The 25,111-nt window shown below is 40.3% G+C and overlaps 1 protein-coding gene and 1 long non-coding RNA gene across 2 annotated transcripts in view; both read left to right on the forward strand.

Annotated features, from left to right (window-relative positions):
* The first annotated feature begins 5,050 nt into the window (after nucleotides 1-5,050).
* On the forward strand, nucleotides 5,051-5,890 carry LOC141905143 (uncharacterized). The gene is made up of 3 exons (XR_012619242.1): nucleotides 5,051-5,086; nucleotides 5,165-5,260; nucleotides 5,874-5,890. It is a non-coding gene; the product is annotated as an uncharacterized LOC141905143 (long non-coding RNA).
* Nucleotides 5,891-13,207: 7,317 nt separating this feature from the next.
* Nucleotides 13,208-25,111, forward strand: part of LOC141906105 (cadherin-related tumor suppressor-like) — a 29,235-nt gene continuing 17,331 nt past the window's right edge. The window contains exons 1-4 of the mRNA XM_074795302.1: nucleotides 13,208-18,512; nucleotides 21,051-21,249; nucleotides 21,908-22,251; nucleotides 22,479-22,680. Of these exons, the coding sequence (XP_074651403.1) occupies nucleotides 13,287-18,512; nucleotides 21,051-21,249; nucleotides 21,908-22,251; nucleotides 22,479-22,680 (5,971 nt within the window). The 5' untranslated portion in view covers nucleotides 13,208-13,286. The remainder of the gene's footprint in view (nucleotides 18,513-21,050; nucleotides 21,250-21,907; nucleotides 22,252-22,478; nucleotides 22,681-25,111) is intronic.

Below are 25,111 nucleotides of genomic sequence, written 5' to 3' on the forward strand. Positions count from 1 at the left end.
TGAGGGAGGGTGGGATCGATGGGACGAGGGAGGGCGGGAGGGATGGGGTCCGGGCGGGTGGGAGGGAAGGGGTGAGGAGGGTGGGAGGGAAGGAGTATGGGAGGGCGGGAGGGATGGGGTGAGGGAGGGTGGGAGGGATATAGGGGTGGTGGTAGGACGTTGGAGGGAGGGATATAGGGTGGGGCTTTAGGGTTTAGGTACAGGTTTGGTCGTAGCTTGTTTTAGTCTTGAAGTTCAGGATATTTCAGAAAATGTGTCCCATCTTTTTATTTATTCTAAGAAAGGATTAATCATTATGAAACACGTGACTGCAACATGTCATGTTTCAGTTGTTATGCATGACAAGCTGTATAAGCATTGGCCAATTGGACTCGTTCTATTTTACTGGTTGTTATTTCTATGAGACCCGGGTTTGATCCCCGGTGAGTGCGCACGTAATTCCACCGTCACTTCTCTCAATCGTTATGAGATAATTGCCCCCAGATTTTTGAATTCGGACGTTTCAATTTTTAGGGCCATTATTAAGGTGTTGAATGATCACAAACTGCTCCTTGGCTCCTACCAAATTACGACTTAATGAACAATTCAATGAAACAACAATCATACGTAATAATTACTGTTGATATCTGGCGGTTTACTGATACATTTCCAGCTGAAAGATGTATTTTCTTCTGTGCTATTTTAGAAACGGCTGTAAATACTGAGAACTGTATAGGACGAAATTGTTGACGAGAGTCGAGATGCAGTCACATTCATCGCTGCTTCCTCTTTTTTCTGCAGATTTTTAGACAGAGACCTACTCTTCATTTTTTGAAGAAGAGTATAGAACTTATTAGAATAAGTGATATGTTTTGTAATCACTATGGATTTTCAGACACTTCTTCATTTGCCTTCATGGCACAGTATATCACTATTCATAGATATCCTTAATAATTAGTTAAATCCTTTTTAAAAAGATGGGACACATTTGCTGAGAATAAACTTTACAATTTATAGGGGATATCTAGTGTATTTTGCCATTTTTCACGATCATATCAGTTTATGAAAGTCATTTCATCCTCCGCAGTTATTTAAGATTCTATCAGTGCTCGATCAATTTGTCAGTTTATAATTGTTTTTAGACTTCGATCAATGTATTATTTGACAGTAGACTCAAATTAGTGAATTATCACATTCAGTGTGTATGTAATTCTTAACTTAGTGATGAGTGATTAGTCCAATTCTCCTACTCAAAATATGCAACTCTCAATTTCTCATGTTTTCTCATATTATAAACTGCTCCACGTATGAAAATTCATCTCTAGTGCAACCTTTATATACAGTTACTGAACTACACTTAGTTTATCAAACCAGGGCCATAAAACTGACTTAACCTTTAATGAAGGCCATGAGCCAAATTTATTCTCATGTTATCAAACCAAAGCCGTGGGCTATATTTACCCTGCGTGGTCACCAAATCAGAACCATAGATCAAACTTTAACTCTTTGGTCACCAAACCAGAACCATGGACCAATCTTCGACTCTTTGGTCACCAAAACAGGGCCATGGAACAATCTTTGACTCTTTGGTCACCAAAACAGGGCCATGGACCAATCTTTGACTCTTTGGTCACCAAAACAGGGCCTTGAATGAAAAGTTGTACAAGTTATTTCTGTTGCCTTCACGACTCAGTGTTTGAGAATGAAATGATTTATGTGGAACTAATGACGTAGTTAATGAAAGATTCATCTGTATCAGTGTTGCTGCTGGTGCTGATGCTGCTGGTGCTGATGCTGCTGCTGCTGCTGCTGCTGCTAGTGCAACTAACACAAACTTTTGTTGTTTGTCTCTAAAAGATTAAACTTGATCCCAGTCAGAACTGATGAGAGTTCTAGTGAGATGACAAAATAAGGAAAAGCCATATGAAAAGAAAAAAATAAAGCGAACGCGTGAGCTTCTAACAACAAGATAAAACAGCATGAAATGCTGATATAAAGAGTGGGGTCCGAGAGCAATTCGAAGGTTTAGTGTCCTGCACGCTTAGAGGGCGGGCAGGGGTCTATTCCTACCTCGACTCAAAAAAAGATGAAATATAAAGAGTGGGGTCTGAGAGCAATTCGAAGGTTTAGTGTCCTGCACGCTTAGCGAGCGAGCAGCGGTCTATTCCTACCTCAACTCATGCGCTAAAAGTCAGAGAAAATAGTAAAAATGAAAAATGGCAAATGAAGGAAAATGGCTGGAGTTTGATTTGTTCCACTGGGTTCAAGTGTTAACTTGAAAAGACAAACAGATTTACAATCAAACGGATTATTAATAATCCGTTTGACGTATATATTTTGTAAACATCAGCAGATCATAATCAATAATTAATAAATCTTATGAGTAAGTTTCCATAAAACAACTTGCTTATATAAAACCTTTAGTAGAGAGTAGAAATATCTCATCTAACTGTCATTAGTCCACAACGGTTTCATAATAAGAGTGACGTCATGTTGAATTGATGAAGCAACATAAATAGCATTAATTGTTTTGATCTCAGCCATCATTCTTGTCCTTGGTTTGTGTTTGCCTTTCTCACGACATTTTGTGAGTGGAGGTTTGGTTCGGGTTTATTTCCTCGGTTCGGGTGAACCCTCCGTATACCTCCCCCTCCCTTACAACATTAAGTTCCTCAGGTTTGGTTTGATGTTTTGTAGATGAAACCTCTACAACTCAAACTCGCATCATTTGATGAAATGAAATCTGTTTACAGACGACTGCTGCAACTTGTCGTGAAACTGAGATATATTGTGAATACTTATTAGAGGGAGTAGAAATAATAGGAATAATGTGATGAAATTGATAAAGAAATCATCTAAAATTCAAGTCATGTGATTTTCAAGACCAACCCAGGCATATAATCATTTGAATGCCTACAAAATTGTAGAAAAGTATCTGTGAGTTCCATCAATGATGCAATTGATTAAGGATTTCAATTTATATATGAAATTGATATGATCGTCGAAAATGGCAAATCGTTTTTTAGTTATTGTACAGATGAGTGGTGTGTGAAGAGGAGACAAGAGAGTTGAGGAGGCATGATGGGAGGGCATTGAGGGAGGGCTAGGTGGGAGGGCATTGAGGGAGGACTAGGTGGGAGGGCATTGAGGGAGGGCTAGGTGGGAGGGCATTGAGGGAGGGCAGGGGTCTGGGAGGGCGGAAGGGAAGGGGTCCGGGAGGGCGGGAGGGAAGGGGTGAGGGAGGGGTGGGAGGGAAGGGGTGAGGGTGGGCGGGAGGGAAGGGGTCTGGGAGGGTGGGAGGGAAGGGGTCCGGGAGGGTGGGAGGGAAGGGGTGAGGGAGGGGTGGGAGGGAAGGGGTGAGGGTGGGCGGGAGGGAAGGGGTCCGGGAGGGCGGGAGGGAAGGGGTCCGGGAGGGTCGGGTCGGGAGGTTAGATGAGTTAAAATGTTCTGATGTTTTAGTTAGACGGATGGGAATCTAATGAAGATGAGAGAACATTAAATCACTGTTCAATCACAGGATGAAGTAATGCAGTGATCTGTACTCTGTATCTGTACACAATGTTACATGTATCTGTAACTGTTCAATCAGTATGAAATAAGTACAAACGTTTAATCTACAGAAATCCTGTACTGTTTCTGTCTGATTGATTGATAATTTGAGATGTTACATTCTGCTCTATTGTCACTGATTATTGTTTCTTTTTCTTTTCAGAATGAAATGAATCCAATAGAATTTACTATTTAAACAGGCTCATTTAAAGGTAAGTACAAAACTGGTAATGAATTTCTCTACAGAATTCTTCACAGTCTTTGTTATTGTTTTACTCTCATTTACAGGATGAGATACATACTGCAGCACCAGTAGCAGCAGCACCAGTAGCAGCAGCAGCACCAGTAGCAGCACTAGTAGCAGCAGCAGCAGTAGCAGCAGCAGCAGCAGCAGCAGCAGCAGCAGCAGCAGCAGCAGCAGCAGCAGCAGCAGCAGTAGCAGCAGCAGCATCAGCAGCAGCAGCAGCAGCAGCAACAACAGCAGTAGCAGCAGTAGCAGCAACAGCAGCAGTAGCAGCAGCAGCAGCAGCAGGTAAAACCTGTTTGGAAATTCGTTATTTTTAGAGAACTGGTCTATATAAATTATTCTATCTGTTTATGTTTCCAGGATTCAACCACACAAAGATCACGGCTTAGTTTGAAGTGAGTTTTCAATTGTTAGAATTCATTTAGTTGGAATTATCAACATCTTAATATTTTCCGTACATATTTTCAGTGAACAGAGCAATGGAGGTTTTGGTACCCAACAGCAGTCGACCTCAAATACCGCTGGCTTAAAAACATTGGCGAAAATGGTAAGTCTTTGATTTGGTTTGAAACTGCTCTTATTTCATTCAACAACTTAACTGACAATTTCTAAAATTTGTATTTAAGAGCTGAAATAACTGGAACCCTTGATAGAATCTGTGAACAGTAAACATTGGGAATTCACTTCACATTTGTTTAAGATGGACATCGCTTTAGATCCTCAAAACCAATACAGTACCGGTAAATATCTCTACAGATTCTAGTCTCTGTTTGACTGTACATTTATAAACTCATTTCCTGATTAGAAGCTACATTAATCAGTGAAGGCGAATTTTCAATCACTTCTATTCTGGTCAAAGTTCGAATCATCAAAATTATACAACTGTTGTATTCTAGGGTCTAAAATAAAGCTGAACTTGAAGTAAACATTGCGCTCTACAAATCAAACAAGTCAGAAGTGGTGAGTTTTATACCGATTTATTGCAGTAATTTGTAGTGATCTTCAAATCAAGTCCAGAAAATGATGTGTTTTTGATCGGTCTTTACTAGAGGATGCAGTCTAAAGCTACCATCAAACACCTCAGAAATCTGCATATACTCGACACATTGTGATTAACTACTCATTAGCGTGGTAGGTCTTCTGTCAATCGAACACAAACAAGTTGCAGTTTCTATTTATTTCATTAACCATTTTCTGGCATAATTTTCTCTTTCCAGAATGCAATACGCCCAACACTTATTGGAGCTGGAGAAATTATAAATATTCACAAGAAGCTGTGATCTAGTTGCTGAAGCTGTTTTAAGAAACTAAGTAATATTCTCTATACAATTCAACCTGGTTCTCGCTTGTTACAAAACAGTTCAATTATTTATGTATTTATTTTCTCAGAAAATCATCAGTTCTCTTAACTTCATGACATTATGACTGTTGGAAGTGAAATCCTGCTAGATGGCACTGAACTTATCTGATACAAGTTTAGAAATGGTGAGTTTTATATCACTCCACTGTGCTCTAATACAGTCAACCCCGCATAAGTCGTAGCCCTCGAGACTGACTGCCGCTTTTTCTACGACTTACGTGATGTACGAGTCACGTGTAAGTTGTATTTTTATGAGTTATCTATAAGTCGTGGTTTTATACGAATTCCACGAATAACCTGTAAAAATACAATATATACGATGCTCAGATTCCAGCTCGGTTCGTCATATTCCCGGTCGTATCCTGAGCTGCAGATCTGAAATCTACCCTCAGCCACGTGCACCATGCAGACAATGTCATAAGAAAGTTTAAACACTGACACAGACAATATTGTAGCGTATTTTTATCTGCTGCCGGCATTTCGGGCTACGCGAGGTATTTTGAATGGATCAGAAGATTTGGCTTCTAAAATTGATATTTACGTGAAAATATGAGTTATAAGCGTAATATTATGAGAAGAAAAAACTTGAGTGATTCTCCGGAAAGAAGTGCGGCTGCTGCTGCGGCTGCGGCTGCGGCTGCGGCTGCGGCTGCTGCTGCTGCTGCTGCGGCTGCTGCTGCTGCTGCTGCTGCTGATGACTGTTTATTCAATCGAACATTTTCAATGTAATATTTGCAGACGCCATTGGACAAGGACAAGGACCAGCCGTCTACCTGGAGATTGATATGCTGCCACTTATTTAGGAGATCTGCAATTGTAAAGTTTAAAGTCAAATATATTACTGGTATTATATTGTGTTGGCCGACACGGGCAGGTGACTGTTGTTCTGTTTGTGATAGTTTCATAGACTGCGTAATCACATATCCATAAAAACAATGGAGTCATCCCCTGATTCGTCTCTCAAAGCTATGGTGTCATTTTTGCTAATAGAAAAATAGCCTGACTCGGGCATAGAATATATAATTTAAACCCTGCTATATGCAAATTTAAAAGGCGTGATTTATCATTTTGATTCTGATTCTTGATAAATAAAAGTAAATGAAGAAATAACTAGAACAGCCTATGCACAAAATAACAAAACCTCTCGACCTAAACACTTAACAACCTCTAGCTTTACTTTTCTCAATTAACTTGTTTTTCCCTCACTATTTTTCCCTGTTTTAGTTATTTCTTCAGACTTGACGATGGTCTCTACAGAGACTCATAAATGTTGTGTCTTCAAATCCCTTTAAATTTGTGTGATGTGGGTTTTAATTTTTTAGTGAAAATTAATTGATTTAATTTTAGATTAAATATAGCAGCGATAATGGGTTTTCTGCCTCGCTAAGCTAATCACAATTGAGGGAATTAGAGAAAACCCTAATGATGGGCTTTCTGAGATGGATCAAGGGCATGAGATAATTTACGCACTCCATCCCAGTAAACACGCGACCTGAAATCAATGTTGATTCAATGTTCATGTTGAGATATCAACGTTGATTCCATGACACCAGCTCTATTTCAATGTTTATTCCATATTTTATTATGATATTTGAGATAACGATGATGAATCAATGTCCCAATTTGCAACCGTTGCCACTTTGATCAAAATTCAACCTAGATTAAACATTGCTTTTTAAATGTCGATTCAATGTAATTCAAAATTTGTTTATTTTCTACATATAAATAGTTTATGTTGTTTATTTTCGTGTCTACTTTACCGTGCGAGTATTTTGTGTGTATAATATTTGCTAGAAAATAGCATGCTGGTAGTTTTTTTGAAAAGCTTAAGCAGGATTCGAACCCATCTAGAACATGCCGTCTTCGAGGTGAAACTGAGAGATCTGAATTATACCACACCTTGCAATAAGCTGATCATCCAATATGGCGTCTAACAGCGACGTTTCTTGCTCATCAAGGACAGTAAGTTAATCCACCGCCATCCCGGCGTTCAAGAATTAATATTAATACACAGTTTTTATAAATGATTGGGAGATTAACGTTCGAGCCTATTTTGAGTTTCCTCAACTCTAGGGCCTATGCCGTTCAGCAGTGCATGCCATCCCATGCGGATTTATTTATATTTGCCACGCCAAAATTAAAAAGGCGGCGCTAGTAATGCGGTTTCCGGTGTTTAGTAACCCCACATGAATTTTTTTATTTCATCGTAAGATTTAGGCCTATCAAGGTTTAAGTAAATCAAAATTTTTGATAATTTTTTCAATATCAATTAAAATCTATTTTATTGAATTTGAATTATAAACGCGAATCAAAAATTATAGGCCTACTGAAAATTATAGGCCTAATAATTGACAATTGTCACGCTGTGTACCCGCACGTGACCGTAGGCCTACTATTCAATTCAGTTTGTTATGAGTAGGCTATATGATTCATTCTGGGCATGCTTTGACTTAAAAAATTACTAGAAGCCTGAAGTCCAAAGCTGCGCCAACACTAACCGTCCTGGATTCGCCGGTACAATGACGGATTCATTTGTCACAGACATTTACTGGTTGTCCCGGTTACCCCTTCATAAACATCCCGGCGATATTTTTGTTTACCTATTCTGGGTTTTAAAACTTTGTGGTTTCGTAATGTTCTACCGGTATTTCATCATCGTCCCATGCAGAGCGACTCCTTATCTGCCCATGTCACTCAGTCCCAGATTTCTTTCAGGTTTATGGGTAATTTTCACTATATCTGCACAATTTAAAATCCTTGTTGTAATTCTTTTTATGCATTAAATGTTTTTGAATATGAAAACACTCGTGCAGTTGAGTAATTTCCAACAATCAATAATTTGTACCATGCTCTCGTCTATGCGTATCATTGCAACATAGTTAGGGTTGTTGAAGTGTTTGAATCGCGGCCCGTGCAGCGTCCCCAGTTTTCATAAAATCTTGTTATTTTCAAACACGCCATTTTACCGAAAAGACGGGTTTTGAAAACCTTGCAATTAAAGAAGGGTTTGAACCCGCGTTCGAACCGAGCTCTGCGATTTTATTGTGTGTAGATGGTGGAACCCGCGTTCAAACACGGCTTTGCATGTGAAGCGTGTGAACTGTATGTGGGATGCCGTTATCAAAATAAACAATGTCTATTATTATACACTCTAATGGAGGTGTAAGATATCTCGTGTGTAGACGCTACAGCATTCAAACACGGATTATAAGCAGAACCCCGGTCCGAGGAAACCCGCATTCAAACACAGGTTTACGCGCTAGTAGGCTATAGACAAGGCTTATGTTTCAGACTAATTTTGCACTGATAACTGTAGAATTAGGGGGTATGGAAGTGAATTAACACCAACCTTCCCCGATTTAAGTCTACAGCCACACTGAAGTACACCATTCTGCAAAATTGACAGTCTGGAAGTCAATATGTCCTTGATTAGACGCAATTATCAGTGTCTTAGATATGATAATCAATCATACAATAAAGCTCGAAAGATATAATCCCTCTCGTTGGGATTAGATCTTTCAGTCCTTATTATAGGATTATCAATCATATCAAATCAATGTAAAGAATTTACTTTCTTGTTCTTAATTTTCTTACAGTAATCCTGATTCAATGGCCTCAGGACGCCAAAGACGCTGGCGATTTGTTGACAGACAGCTTGAGAACTTATTATCTCATAGTGAGGGGGAGTTACAGTTATCATCAATTGATTCTGATACTGAGGAATACTCTGATCATGAAATAGAGTTTAATGAACCTGATTTGTTAGATCAGAATGTCGTGTTATCTGGTAATGATGAAACTGAACCTCTTTCTAGTGATGGTGTGGATGATAATGATGATGATGATGTTTTTGATCCTGATACCAGCTTGCATCAAGATTTAGCTGCATGGGCAGTTGAGAGCAAATGTTCGCAGTATTCGCTTAATAGATTGTTAGAGATTTTGCGAAATCATGGTTTTGATGAGCTTCCTAAAGATTGCCGAACTTTGATCAAACGGCCTAAGTGCATCGAAACCACAGAATTAAGTGGGGGCCACTACAAATATTTTGGTATCAAGACTGGTGTGATACAATGTCTAGCGGCAAATCCACAATTTATTCAAGAGAATAACTCTATCGATTTGGTGATTAATGTCGATGGACTACCATTGTTTAAGTCTAGCCGGAAACAATGCTGGCCGATCCTTGCGTACTTCTCGGATTTTGTTCCATTTATCATAGCTTTATGGATCGGAATTTCTAAACCAAATGATGTAAATAGCTATCTAAACGACTTTCTCATTGAATATCAGCAGTTACAGGAATCTGGCATCATCCACTCTGAAAAACATTTAACCGTTGTAATTAAGGCATTCATATGTGATGCTCCTGCCAGATCTTTCGTTAAATGTACAGTAGGGCATACAGCTTACTTTTCTTGTGAAAGATGTAAGACCAAAGGCACTTATACCCGAGGCAGAATTGTTTTCAATAGTTTACGGATCAAAGATTTAAGAACTGATGAGAAGTTTAGAGAGTGTGCGTATAACAAACATCAAAAGGCAAGGTCCCCATTGATAGATATAGGGTTCAATTGCATATCAGCCTTTCCTCTAGACTACATGCATTTATTGTGTTTGGGTGTTACCAAGAGGATGTTATTGTTCTTGACTGGTAAGCAAAAAAATGGACCTATATGTATAAAGCAGTTTCTTTACATTTCAGAGATTGTGAATATGCCCTAATGGTATTTGAAGCATTTATATCTCTTGTAAAAAAGAGAGATTTAAGATTTCAAAATATTTTAAACATTTGATCTCGCCAATCATTTCTAGATTAAGCTGAAATCCAGATTCGGCTGGTTCGATTTTGCTAAAAAAAAGCACTGAAAGCCACTGAATTGTTGGCCCATAGTTCTGTGATCAGTCAATATTGTAATCAGACAGTATGTCTTTTATATGATTTTATTTTTACAGGTTTTCAACAATAAATTTTAATTTTAGTTCATATGAATCTTAATACTTTGTATTGATGTCGGAGTAACGTTTGTTTAATGTTGGTGTATGAATGTTGAATCTACATCATGAGGAGATGGTTACCATGTCGACATTGAATCGATGTGCGAATTGATGAATGTTGTAGTAATGTTGGTTGTCACAACTTACTTATACACCCAAAAATCAACTTTAATTCAATATCAGGATTTAACATTTCATTAACATTGTAATAACATTGACATGTTTACTGGGATGTAACTGCATTAGTTTGCAATTGTTTGTACCTCGGGACCCGGTTTCATTAGTTTGTAATTGTTTGTACCTCGGGACCCGGTTTCATTAGTTTGTAATTGTTTGTACCGCGGGACCCGGTTTCATTAGTTTGTAATTGTTTGTACCTCGGGACCCGGTTTCATTGGTCTGGTTTTGTATAAATATGTATGATACTCATGTATAATGTGTAATGTAAACTTGTGTGATATATTTTGTAAAATGGACATATTTTGTACGACTTTAGTCTCACAATCAATGAAACGAAGAAGTTGAAATATCGACAGGTTTTCTTCATTATGAGACTATGATATTTCGTTCGAACTGATGTTACTGTTTTATTTGAAATAAAGATGAATTTTCTGTGTTGTTTTAGTTGTGATTACAGACGCCAGCAGTTTCACACACACTCAGTGCGTCGAACACGTAAATCCCACGGGTTCAGTTTCATAGAAATAATTTACTTTACTCAATTCGAGTTTGAACGAATACTTTTTGAGTAAATTATTTCTAAGTTAAGTTTTTTAAGAAATTGAGCCAAGGGTCCAGTTTCACAAACCAATTGTATTCAAACATGTTTTATTTTGGAAAAAGTTTGAATCAAAATGAAGTTTGTTATGAAATTTAGCCACGGGTCCATTCGACGAATTGCAGTTGACCCTATGTACCGGTTATGTGAAACTGATCACGTGGACCCAGTTTCCTGAACATAGTTTTACTCTAAAATTCATACTTAGTGAAACTGGACTCGAACTAAATTAAATACCATACTCGCTATTTTAGTGTGTGAAACTACAGCTTCTAAACCTGATTGAAACCCTGCATCATAAACCAAATCCTACTAAGGGTACGGTTTCACAGATATGATCATCATGAGATAATGAAGAAATTAATCTACGTAGTCTTTTGTGAGACTTGACCCCCCGCTATCGCTTAAACTAATTTCTTCAAAATTGATCGCGTTTGTGAAATTGCGACCCCTGGTGTTCGGCACATATAGTTCATACCCTGGCATGCGGAGTTATCATTCTTACCTTGGTATGCGAGGGTTTCAATTCGATGCTTTACCACACCGTACTAACATAGTATTTACGTTTTGAATAGAGATGCCTTCCTGAAATAAATGAGCAATTGTTAACAAATTTGGAAAACAATGAGAAATAAATAGGCAAATGTTGCTGTAAGTTTTGTGTACGTTATTTAAACATTTTTCGAAAACAAACGCACTGTTGGTCTGGTGAATAAACGCAGAAACCCTTGTGTTGGCCTGATAAGTAAACGCAGTAACCCTAGTGTTGGCCTGCTGAATTAACGCAGATATCCTAGTGTTGGCCTGATAAATAAACCTAGAAAACCCTAGTGTTGGCCTGATGAATAAACGCAGTAACCCTAGTGTTGGCCTGCTCAAATAAACGCAATTTTCCTAGGTTTGGCCTGTGAATAAACGCAGTAACCCTAGTGTTGGCCTGCTTAAATAAACGTAGTTCCCCTAGTGTTGGCCTTTCAATAAGCGCAGAAACCCGTGTTGACCTGCTTGATAAACGCAGAAACCCTAGTGTTGGCCTGCTTGATAAACGCAGAAACCCTAGTGTTGGCCTGTCAATAAACATAGTTATCCTAGTATTGGCCTGATTAATAAACTTAGTAACCCTAGCGTTGGCCTAGGAATAAACGTAGTTATCCTGGTGTTGGCCTGCTCAATAAACGCAGAAACCCTAGTGTTGGCCTGTCAATAAACATAGTTATCCTAGTATTGGCCTGATTAATAAACGTAGTAACCCTAGCGTTGGCCTAGGAATAAACGTAGTTATCCTGGTGTTGGCCTGCTTAATAAACGCAGAAACCCTAGTGTTGGCCTGTTAATAAACACAATTTCCGTAGTGTTGGCCTAATTAATAAACGTAGTTTCCACCAGATGGCGAGTGTGATTTCAGCACATTGAGGAAGAGTCAGTGAGACAAATAAGAGCTATTAGTCGGTTCAGCCAAATTCCAATAGATGGCGATCAAGTTAGAAATCTTGATAATAACTCGCAAAACTCGTAAGACCTTTGAGGAATTCCATTATATTTTGGGAACTTTGTTTTCTTGTTTACTCTGCTTCATGAAGATTCATGAATGGGACATTTTTTGAATGAAACCGCAGACATTGTGAAAAAACTTCACCTGGAGAAGTGATTATCAAGTGAAGTTCAGTTTCAATGCCATAAAGTGTATCCCGGGCTCGAAACCCAGTGAATTGACTCGGGCGCCTTAAAACTGTCAATTGACACTTGTTTATGCTGGGTAAGATTATTTCATTATGATCGAAGCAGGAATTAGAATTAGTAGTTTGGTCAACGTTTGGTGATCAAGAGTGATGACAGTTTTTAGATCGGTCAATTTGCCATTCATGATTCGGTTGTAATGTTTTTCACCCAAGTGTCAGCAGATCATGAATAGTTTGGTAATTAACACGAGGATTAATTACTATCCTTAATTGTCATGTTAATTAACTACCGTTTAATTGTCGTGTTTGTGCAAGTGTTGCCAGTGTGTGAGCATGTTTGATGTTAATTACAGACACGAGGCGGCGCCAGTAGTAGTTACTATGTTTTGATGTTTGATGATGGAAGTCGGTGTCGGTTCGGAAGTTTACAAATTGGATTAAAACTTGATTGTCGGCTGCGGATGAACGCGATTTAAACGTTTCAATTTGAAGATAGTAACATCACGATATATCAGAAGAGGAATAAACGATAAATCTGGATTATTGGCAAGATTAGAGCAGTTTATTGGATGAATATTTCACTCTATCGGATTAAAGAGAGTAGTCTGTATGGTTTACGTTCAGACTGAAGGTAGTTTATGAAAATGATAATGTCAGTATTAAGATAGCAGCGTTTAAACCAGCAGTTGAAGAATCATGGTAAATTCAAATATGATTCTAAAAGGGACGAAAAATTTCATGTTTCTGATAATTCTACAGTTTCTGGTGTCGACATCAGTTCAGGGTCAAGGCCCAGGCGCCGGGCAGGGGCCCGCGGGCGATGGCGGGCTCATGTCGGCTCGTACAGCGGAGGAGAGGGTAAATTTCACGATATCTGAGGAATTAAAACCCGGGACTATCGTCGGAACGATTCCCACTAAACCCGGATTTACTTATCGTTTTAATCAACAACCAGATGAATTCCGGATAGATGCGGTTACCGGGACGATTACTACAAACATCTCGCTCGATTTAGAATCGTTGCCTAGCGATCAGATCAATTTACTCGTGCTCAGTTCAAACCCGATTTATCCGATAGAGGTTTATATTAAAGTCACCGATGTCAATGACAACGCCCCGGTTTTCCCCAGATCGGAAATATCGGCGACATTCTCCGAGCAATCGCTGATCGGGACGCGGGTCATCCTCGATACGGCGTCTGACGCGGACCGCGGCGATAACGGACGAACTACCGGTTACGCTATCACCGCCGGTAACCTCAACAATATGTTTGAAATCGGTCTGGACGCCACTCTCACCGAGCCTCTGCTCTATTTACAGAACTCTAAAAAACTCGATCGAGAAATAACGGATTCTTATCGGTTAACAGTAACCGTTAGAGATATGGGGAATCCCCCGAAATACGGCTCATTTCACGTAAATATTACCGTTTTAGATATCAACGATAATCCACCTACGTTCGATCACAGTCAGTATAGTTCTAAAATCCGTGAACTCGCGCCAGCTGGTACCTCTGTTATTAAAGTACACGCGACCGACCCGGATTCTGGACCCAATCAGGAAATCTGGTATAAAATAGCGGACGAGTCTGATACGGATCAGTTCAGTATCGATTCAAACACAGGAGTCGTTAAAACACTTCGTAAACTATCGTGTAAAACATGCGTGAATCCTAGAAACTGTGACCCGAATACGTGCGTCGTTACGTTAGAGGCTTGGGATCGGGGAAATCCCGCTCAGAAAGGTCGAGCGTACTTACACGTAGAGATAGAGGATGAGAATGATCACGCTCCGGCGATCGAATTCCGTTACCCTCACAACCTACCGTACGCCAGCGTAGACGAGAACGTAAATATCAGCTACGTCGTCGCGTTCGTTACCGTTAACGACCAGGACGAGGGTATCAACGCTAGATCAACGGTGTCCATTATCGGCGGTAACCGCGGTAACGCGTTCCGGTTAGATACGGACGGTTCGAGATTCGGACAGATAAAAGTGAACGGTACTCTCGACCGGGAGAGGGTTAATACGTATAACCTGACGGTACAAGCCGTAGATCGGGGAATCCCCGCCCTTAGTTCGACCTCGTTCCTCATTATCAAGGTCAACGACGTCAACGATCACGTTCCGGTTTTCTTACAGTCTCATTATACAGCGACCCTCGGTGAACTGGTACCGATAGGAACGTATGTAGTGAGCGTGACGGCGACCGATGACGATACCGGTATCAACGCTCAACTGTGGTACTCTATTGTATCGGGAAACGAGGCCGGATGGTTGAATATAGATCACTACACGGGACTAATCACAACCCGTAAACTACTCGATCGTGAAATACTCGCGACGTTAGCATTAAATATCTCGGCTCAAGACAGCGGTTCGATTCCATCGAGATCTTACACTAAACTCATTGTTACGATCACCGACGACAACGATCAGATACCGATGTTTAAAAATGATTCATTCCACGTGTTGTTGACAGAGGGCGCTCCGAGGTCGACGCTCGTAATGAAACTAACGGCTCGCGACGATGACTCGGGTAGTAACGGTACAGTACGATACATCATCGATCCCGATACACTCAGAGATTATCCCGATACATTCACCATCGATACAAATAACGGTGAATTGAGAACTTTAATCGTATTGGATCGAGAGTTAATCCCGTTTTATATAATCCGGATTAAAGCCGAAGATAGCGGTACTCCTCCTCTATCGTCGTCGGCAACCGTTTATTTAACAGTCACCGATATAAACGATAATCTACCGATATTTTACCCGGTGAATTATTACGGGAACGCGTTAGAGAGACAGGCTGCGGGAAGTGAGGTCGTACGAGTTGCCGCCACCGATAGAGATAGCGGTAACTACGCACAGGTTAGTTACGCAATAATCAACGGAGCGGATGGGAAATTCCGGATCGATTCCCGGACTGGACTTGTAACTACTACAACAATACTGATTAAATCTGATAAATCAGTATTTACTCTAAGAGTAAGAGCTAGCGATAGTACAGGAGTAAGAGTAAATGAGATCGATGCTGTAGTTAATATAAGAGTTTACTCTGTATCCGACTCGACGTCTGCTCCGGTATTCTCACAACTCAACGGTTACCGGTTTACTATCGTCGAGGACAGCGATTACGACAACCCAACAATCGGACGTAACGTCGGTACCGTACGAGCTACTAGTCCACTAGGAGGCGCTAGTATTCGTTACGTAATATCAGCCGGAGACCCGTACGGAGTGTTTATTATTGACCCGGTTACCGGGGCGATCACGACTCGCGATAAAATCGACCGAGAATCGCGAGAGTCGTACCGTCTAACAGTCGTCGCCACGGGAACCGTCAAATTCACGGAAACGGTTGTCGAGGTAACGATAACAGATAAGAACGATAACGAACCACGATTCCCGAGTTTAAACGCTGTTGCTAGGGCCGTCGAGAACTGGCCGATCGGACAAGAGATATACGTCGCCCGGGCAACGGATATAGACGCGGGAACGAACTCTCAGATCACTTACACTCTTAAAAACGATCCCGATAATATCTTCAACATCTCACCTCAAAACGGAGCCGTTCATTTAGCTAAACCTCTACGAGAAACAGACCGTAAACAGTTCAGGTTGGTTATCACTGCTACGGACTCCGGCACTCCTCAACAATCATCGACGATGCATCTATCGGTAACCGTTGACGACGTGAATGATCATACACCAACGTTTACTCAATCGAGTTATGAATTATCGCTGAGCGAATCTTTACGGGTTAACTCACGATTCTTCTCAATTACCGCTACCGATAGAGATACCGGCAACAATGCACGAGTTTTATACTCTATCACTAAGGGCAACGACGACGATAAATTCGGTATATTCCCCGACGGTGTTCTGTATATCGCTCACGCTTTAGATCGAGAATCTCGTGATAAATACGAGATCGAAGTGAAAGCTCGAGATGAAGGTGAACCGTCTCGTAGTTCGGACGTCGGCGTTACGATTTATATCATCGATTCTAACGATAATCCACCGCAGTTTACAAATACGACATATACGTTTAAACTATCGGAGAATGCGGCTATCGGGACCGCGGTCGGGACCGTACACGCTACTGATCGGGACATCGGCAGGAATGCTGAAATCACGTATTCTATTAAAGGTCGCGGTAGTTTATTTACGGTTGATCAGTTTAACGGAGAGATTCTCAGCGATCACGTGTTCGATCGTGAAGGATTATTCCGAGAGTCCGGACTCGATTACGTGATGATTAAGGTACTGGCGACGGATAACGGTATTTCACGGTTACGGACTGAGGTTGATGTTCGTGTTTATATCGGTGATATGAATGATAATCGTCCTGTATTCGGTAAGAATCGTTACGAGGCATCTTTATACGAGGATTCATCGGTTAACAGTCAGGTCGTCAGGGTAACCGCAACAGACCTCGATGAGGCCGATAATAGTTACGTATATTACACGATCGAATCCGGAAACGAGTCCGGCGAGTTTAAAATAGAATCAGGAACCGGACAGATTCGTTTAGCGAAGAAACTGAATCGGGAATCGGTCGATTCGTATAAACTGGTCGTCATGGCGAGCGACGCGGCGACGACGAACCCGTTAACGACGCTGGTTACCGTGGAGATCACCGTGTTGGATAGCAACGATAACGCTCCTAGTTTTGTAATGTCTATTCCTCGTACGGCGACGGTATCCGAGATGACTCTAGCCGGAGAATTAATCGGACGAGTTTCAGCGACCGATCGCGACCTCGGTAACAACGCTCTTATTACATATCGCATAGCAACCGGTAACCACGGAGATTCGTTTAATATCGATTCGAACACCGGTAGAATATACCTGGCTAAAACCGTCGACTACGAGACTATTAATAGATATACTCTAGGAGTAACGGCTACGGATTTCGGTAATCAGAGATTAACGTCGAGCGTTACGTTCACCGTGGAGATCGTAGATTATAATGATAATTCACCGGTATTTACACCGGAGTCTAGCGTTAGACAGATTATAGAGGGCGTTAGTATGAATACTCCTGTAGTAAGAGTGTCAGCGACGGACGCTGATTCCGGATTAAACGGACAGATCGTATACTCGATCAGTCGTCAGGATCCGAGCGGAACGCAGTTTAAAATCGACCCGATTACAGGTTGGATCAGTACGAACGGAAACATCGACCGAGAACTGGTCGATAATTATAGAATAACGGTCGCCGCGACCGATCAGTCGACCGATCTGAGAAAAACTACTGAGAAAATCGTCAATATTATAATCTTAGATCGTAACGATAATTCACCGCAGTTTGTATCGATGAATTCAGCGATTGTATCGGTAACCGCGGCAGCCGGAGCAACAGTAATGACAGTTACAGCGGTGGACGCGGACTCCGGATCAGCCGGGACCGTTTACTACGAGCTCGTACAGGGCACCGGACTAACCGTCGACCAGAATAACGGAAACTTAATCCTCGCTAATAACTGGAACCCGGCTTTATTAACCTACGATTTAACGGTGAAAGCGTTAGATAAAGGTGGCGCCGATCAACGATCGACTCAATCGTCTATAACTCTAATCGCTACCGGTCCGACCGAGAACGGACCAACGTTCTCTCGGACCACTTATACCGGTTCAATCACCGAGAATCAACCGGTATCCACGGCGATTGTAACAGTAAGCGCTAGTTACCCGGGTAACGCCGCTGCGGGGAATACCCGAGTTGAGTATTACGTAACCGATGTGAAATCTAACGGTATAAATACAGCCAGATATTTCCAGATAGATTTAAATACAGGAGTCGTCAGTAACTGTGAAATACTCGATAGAGAGAAAGGAATTCAACAGTTCGATGTCACGGTATACGCCGTGGATAAAACATCAACATCTCCTAAAATCAGTCATACACAGGTGAGTACTACCGGACTACCTCGGACTACCGGACCGGACTAATGTCTGTCTGTTTGTATTTATTCATTATTCAGGTCTAGTTTACTACTGAAACTTTCTCTTCTTTGGTTAGAATAAGTTTTATAGAGAAATGATGGGTTTTAGATGATTGTTAAAGGGTTTTAAAGTAGTCTAGGGTTCTAGGGGTAACTGCATAGATCAGCTAGTTATAGATGATAATAATGTAAAGGAATTTCAGTGTCCCTCTAAACTCTATATTCTATTGTTTCTGCGGACAGTTGAAGACACTTGACTGACACTCACTCACTCTAGTCTCAATAACACACTCCTTTTTACTCCTTCACAATTCTATTTTTTGTTCTCGGAATAAACTTGTTCACACTGATTCAAGTTGGTTAAATATCCTGTCATTGGATTCAGTCTTAGAAACTCTGAATGTTTCTGATATTGATTTTACTGACAGGTCAAATAACATTCACAACTCTCTCTCTCTCCCTCGTCAGTCTCTCTGGGGTAGACTGATTATAAATACCGCTGACATTTTTTGTCAAACCACAAAAGTGCAGGTCATAAAAAGAGAGAATTTTCACTGCGTAGAACCTTGATTTCATAGAAATAGAATCACGATTAGTAAGAGAGTAGCCCCCCCTAACCCCCGCACTGACCCAGGCATCCAAAACCTGCCCCCCCGCACTGACCCAGGCATCCAAAACCTAACCCCTGCACTGACCCAGGCATCCAAAACCTGCCCCCCCGCACTGACCCAGGCATCCAAAACCTGCCCCCCCCCCGCACTGACCCAGGCATCCAAAACCTGCTATAAATTTAAAACATTGGAAATTACATTTGTAAAATCAACGATTAACAATAAACATGGTATTTTGGATTTCAGCATTCTTTTTTAAAGAATTACGATTTATTGCTTGTTTTCGATGCAAATTAAAATTCATAATTAATTTAGCTGTATGAAACAGGGTTGGTTTAGATTAGGTTAGTGTATTATATACGTGTGTGGTGTACTAGTGTTTCATGTACGTGAAGCGTTGAAAATCAGTCCTAAACTCTTTCATTATTTATTCTGAATAGAATTCATTCTTCACTGAATATATGAACACTGCTTAAACATAGACAATAAACCTCGCATGCCAGGGTATGTTATACGCAGCAGTACTGTTGATCTGGAAATGTAAGCATAGTTCACTGAGTGATCGGCATGACTGAATTCAAACAGTTTATTACTTACAAAATTTGACCACACCTTAACGAGTTTTAAACACATAGTATAATTAGTACGCATACTGTCGCGTCAGAGTTTGGTGGTATCCAAGTTAGCTTTGGATTTAACTTTCTAATGGTTTCGAATATGATTAAATATCTTCTAATGGTTAAATCAGAAATTTCTTGTATCCTGTCGGGATAGTTTAGTTTCAATTTTAAAGCATGACCCTAATAAATCTAGTGACACTGAGATACTGCCGATAGGAAGCCCTGCCACGCCCCTCACTAATATTATAACTATAGATACGGCTACTATTCTACATGGCTCAATGGCGGGCGCTAGATTCAAACAAGACTAAATATAACAATTACAATAGTTTAATATTGACACCGATAACAATGAAAAGTGTTATCAAATAAACCGGGGACGGGGCGGTTGTTAATGGTTTACCACTGTGTACAGAATTCTAGACCCCTTAATAATCACTAACCCTTTATCATAAACCCTTTAAGTTAAAAACATCTGGTGACTTGAAATATTCTAATAAAGTCAGAGATTATTATTATTATATACTCTGAATCATACATGAATTCCACGCAGCGTTTCATGTGTGAAAACCACCCCTGGCGAGTCAATGAATTTAAGCTTTTAAGTAAAGATTTCTTCGAGTCGGATATTTTTTTTGTCTGAAATGTCACGCAATGTCCAACAATAGAATTCAATTATAGCCTTATATAGCCACAACCCCCTCCCTCCCCCTGGGGAGTGTGTGAGGGGGAGGCGGCTCATCTAGACTTGTTTCACTCTGTATATGTGATTAATCAATTATTGAGTAATGATCGAAGCCTGTAGCAATTAATCCTAGATCATCTGAAATGAAAATATTTTTCTGACTGGTCTATGAATGATTGATGATATGTGATTAACTATGTGAGCTTGGTGTGATGTGTGATATTATACAGTTCAATGTTGCTATCTGATTCCGATCCAGGAAATTTGATCATTATATGTCTAAAGTCTAAGAATGGTTGGAAAATTGCTTCAACACTTTTTGTAAAGTTAATCAATTTCATCCCCTAAATAAGAGAGATAGCCTTAAATACTAAACATTGACACAATTTAAAGTCTTTTATCAATGAAACTTGCTGATCTTTATGTTGATCATGTTGATCAAAATAACAAACTTACACTTTTAGTAAATTGATTTATAAATAGAAAATTGGACTCAAAGATAGAGATGTTTAAAGACTCCAGTTTCCAACTGATGATTGAACTGAGTGTAACAGTAAAATGTAACATTAATATGATGTATATTGTAGGTATCTATAACATTATTAGATGAGAATGACAGCGTTCCGAGATTCAATCCCGCCACCTATAGTTCACAGATAGCAGAAGATGCACTCGTCGGGCAGACGGTTTCTATAGTTTCAGCTGCAGACGCCGATCAACTTCAGAAAGTGACTTACTCAATTTTATCCGGAAACGATGGCAGATTTACTATTAATCAATTCAATGGTTAGTATTCCTCGCCCCACCATCAGCCCCACAGTTCCGTAATAGCCCCACCATCAGCCCCACAGTTCCATAATAGCCTCACCATCAGCCCCACAGTTCCGTAATAGCCCCACAATCAGCCCCACAGTTCCGTAATAGCCCCACCATCAGCCCCACAGACCCATATCACTCATATAGCCCCGTAGTTTCAAGCATAACTTGTGTTTATAGCTTACAGTAAAACATCATACCAGAACCTCTGAATATCGTTGAATAGATTTGTGACCCAAATACCTGCGGCAATAAAAACTAGACTGATTGATATTGAACTTGTTATTTCACAGAAAATTTAAATGATAAAAACGAGTTGTTTTACAAAATAAACCTCACATTTCGTTACAATACAGAAATATGTACAATAAAAACCGGCGACAAAACATCAGATTCACCGATTAAACGCTTTAACATGATTTACGGAGCATAACAAGTTTTTTTCAAGTCAGAAGTTTTTAAGCGGATTAGAAAATAAAGCGGAATACTTTACTTCTCCAATCATCATCTAAATCCAGTTGCACAGTTGTCAGTTACAGTTGATATGTTAACTCTTTGTGTAGAACTGGATATAGAGTAACTACCGTTTTGAGAGTATTAATTCAACGATGTTGTTTATTTATTTCAGGAGTTATAACGACTGCATCAGGTTTAGATCGAGAATCTCAGTCAACGTATAATCTAACGGTCGAAGCGACAGACGGATCTCATCAATCTACGGCTACCGTTAACGTAGCCATCACAGATATCAACGATAATCCACCCGCGTTCACTAAACATATCTACTCATTCGACGTCTCGGAGAATACACCCGTCGGTACAACAATAGCGGCAGTGGTCGCTAACGACGACGACGAAGGTTTAAACGGAGTTGTATCGTACAGCTGGATGACGAAGTGGGGCAGTAATATATTCTCTATAGATCGCAATAAAGGAACGATCATTGTCAACGGTGCTTTAGATTTCGAACAGGTAAAAGTAATGTACTCCCCTCCACTCTCAAGGGTTCTATTTCATGAAAAAAGTTTGAAATATCCTCCTTTAAAACATTTTAAACTGAAAATTGCTGATTGTAATTAAATCAAGAAGATGACTTACAACTCCTTGATACACATTTCTGAGCCCTCTCCTCGTCGATGAAAAACTCTTAGATCTTTGGCTCCAAATGAAATCTTAAAGAATGATGTTGTGTTTTGTAGGTGCAGCATTACGTATTGACAGTGAAGGCAGAAGATAGCGGTAACCCTATAAAGAGTAGCACGGTTACTGTGTATATGAATGTTATAGATGTGAATGATAATACTCCAGTGTTTGATCCGTTATCCTACAGTAATCAAGTTAAAGAAGATATTCCTATCGGAACCAGTTTACTGACGGTTAAAGCTACCGATATCGATTCCGGTACGTACCTATGTGTGTCCGTTAGTTTACACTATTTACAGGCTTAGGACTCCGTAGTTCTCGGTCATCAGATTAAAAATGTACATTTGTCCAGTTGTGACTTAAGTCTTAAGAAAAGTCTTAATACTGGTCTTAAGTTGTTAGTTAAGCTATAGAATGAAGATGGCCTTAGACTGGTTTCAAATCTAAGCCATGACTACAACTGGCCTCAGGGTTAACATTAGAAATGAAGTTATATCTAGTCAAATAAGGAATTGGGTCCACGAGCAGCAATCATCTCAATGTAAACCTGTTTTGTGTATGTCTGTTGTGAACCGATGTTGAACTCTGGTGCTTATAACAGTTGAAGTGCTCTGGACCCAGTTCCATATTCACTGATGATATGTTAGGATTTGAGATTTGAGAGAAATATCTGTGTGGAACTCAGTGTTTGACTCAATGTCCAATTATCTAATATTTAGAAAACTCCTGTCAGTTCGATGGGAAAATGACTCGCGATAGACTCTTGAGTCATTGACTCCTCCTGAGTGATTAGCTGATCAGACAGTAGACAGTCAATAGACCCCTACCCCATACCGGGTTACCCTACCCCATACCGGGATACACTACCATACCGGGTTACCCTACCCCATACCGGGTTACCCTACCCCATACCGGGTTACCCTACCCCATACCGGGATACCCTCCTAGCATTACCCCATACTGGGATACCTTCTAACTGTGTAAATTACTATTATCATCATAGATTAAGTGTGGGTGTTAAGTATTTATATATAATTACTCCACAGTTAAACAGGTTATAATTAAGTCAGTTGGTTTTGTAACCGCGGCTACTAAGACTGATCAGAGACCAATTGTTTTTGTAAAACAAAGATAATTCATATATCGATAATAGTAAAAATCTACTCATTCCTAATATGGTATTGACAATGATTTTGGCCGAAGGTTTATTTTGAAGTTATTAACTAGAAATGAGTAAAAGGAAATACCCGATAAACACATGAAATAGAAATATTCTTGGAACTGTTTAATGTACTGTGTTTTATTGGTGTAATAACACTGTGTGTATGTATGCATTATATAATACTGTATGTTTCACAGAAGTCAATCCTATTAATTGTAAATCCATTCATTCTACTGTGCAGAATAAATCATATGCAAATGAGTTTGTGTGTTTGTCACCAGCTGACCGCTTGACCACTCCGAGAGGTCTTTTACTACTAGTCACTGAGAGGATGTCCATCAGAGCCCTCTACTGACTCGCACATTCACTATAATGGTAGAATAGCCACGTGTGCAGGACATCGTGATACCCTTCAGAGCCCTCTAGTGTATCATCGCGACACTATAATCACCTATGGACACTGATTCAGAGCCCTCTAGCGGATTACGGAGACACTATAGTCACCGGAATACCCGTAATAGCGCCCTTTACTGTGTCGTCATGACACTAGAATACCCAGCGTCAGGACGATACGGAGTAACTAGACTGGTCGCCTACCCCTGACAGTCACGACACTAGAATACCCAGCGTCAGGACGTTACGGAGTAACTAGACTGGTCGCCTACCCCTGACAGTCACGACACTAGAATACCCAGCGTCGGGACGATACGGAGTAACTAGACTGGTCGCCTACCCCTGACACTATACAGCAGAGAGCGACACGTGTTCACTTGACATTGCATACACCTCTACAAACAACACTTCATAAATATCTGTGTTGAATTTAAATGAAAGTTGAATAGCATTTTGTCAGCCAGTTGAGCACCATTCCACACTTCATAATTTAGGGCTATGTATTGTTGATGAGGACCTATTAGATCAGACTCCTAAATGGGGGTTTAGAGGGGGAGGGGGGCTGATCATGATCTATTTATATTTTACTAGGTTTACAATGATTCTATTCAAGGTTGTGAGGTAGAATTGATGAGTATTCTGTGAGGCTGAATAGAAGGGATTGGGGTGTAATTTTAGCTGCTAGGGATCCAGGGTTGAGGGGGAGGGGGTGGAACACCTGATATCGATCTAATATGACTCTAAATGATGTAATATTGTATAAGACACTGTTTTGATGAAGCTGAAAATGACTGTGAAATGAGACTGAATTCAATGGTTGATTAATTCAATATAAACACAGCCTGAAGCAATCAATAATTGGGTTGAATAAAAGAGAAAATATTTCACATCCAGGTGCAACATTATTTATATCTTACATAAATTCAATGCAATAATAAGACAAAGACATAGAGGCTCATAACACAGGGACGCTGCTCTTTTATACCCAAAGAAAGACAGTTCTAAAAAAAATGATCCCTCCAGTGAGGTGTTTTATTGGAAAATACCAAATGACCAAATTTACCAAAATGGGCCCAATCAAGCCAGCACAGCTCTGCTAACCCTAGGTCATTAACCCTAGCTCCAGTCCCAACT

This window comes from Tubulanus polymorphus, chromosome 5 (assembly GCF_964204645.1).
Source record: "Tubulanus polymorphus chromosome 5, tnTubPoly1.2, whole genome shotgun sequence".
NCBI lineage: Eukaryota > Metazoa > Nemertea > Palaeonemertea > Tubulaniformes > Tubulanidae > Tubulanus > Tubulanus polymorphus.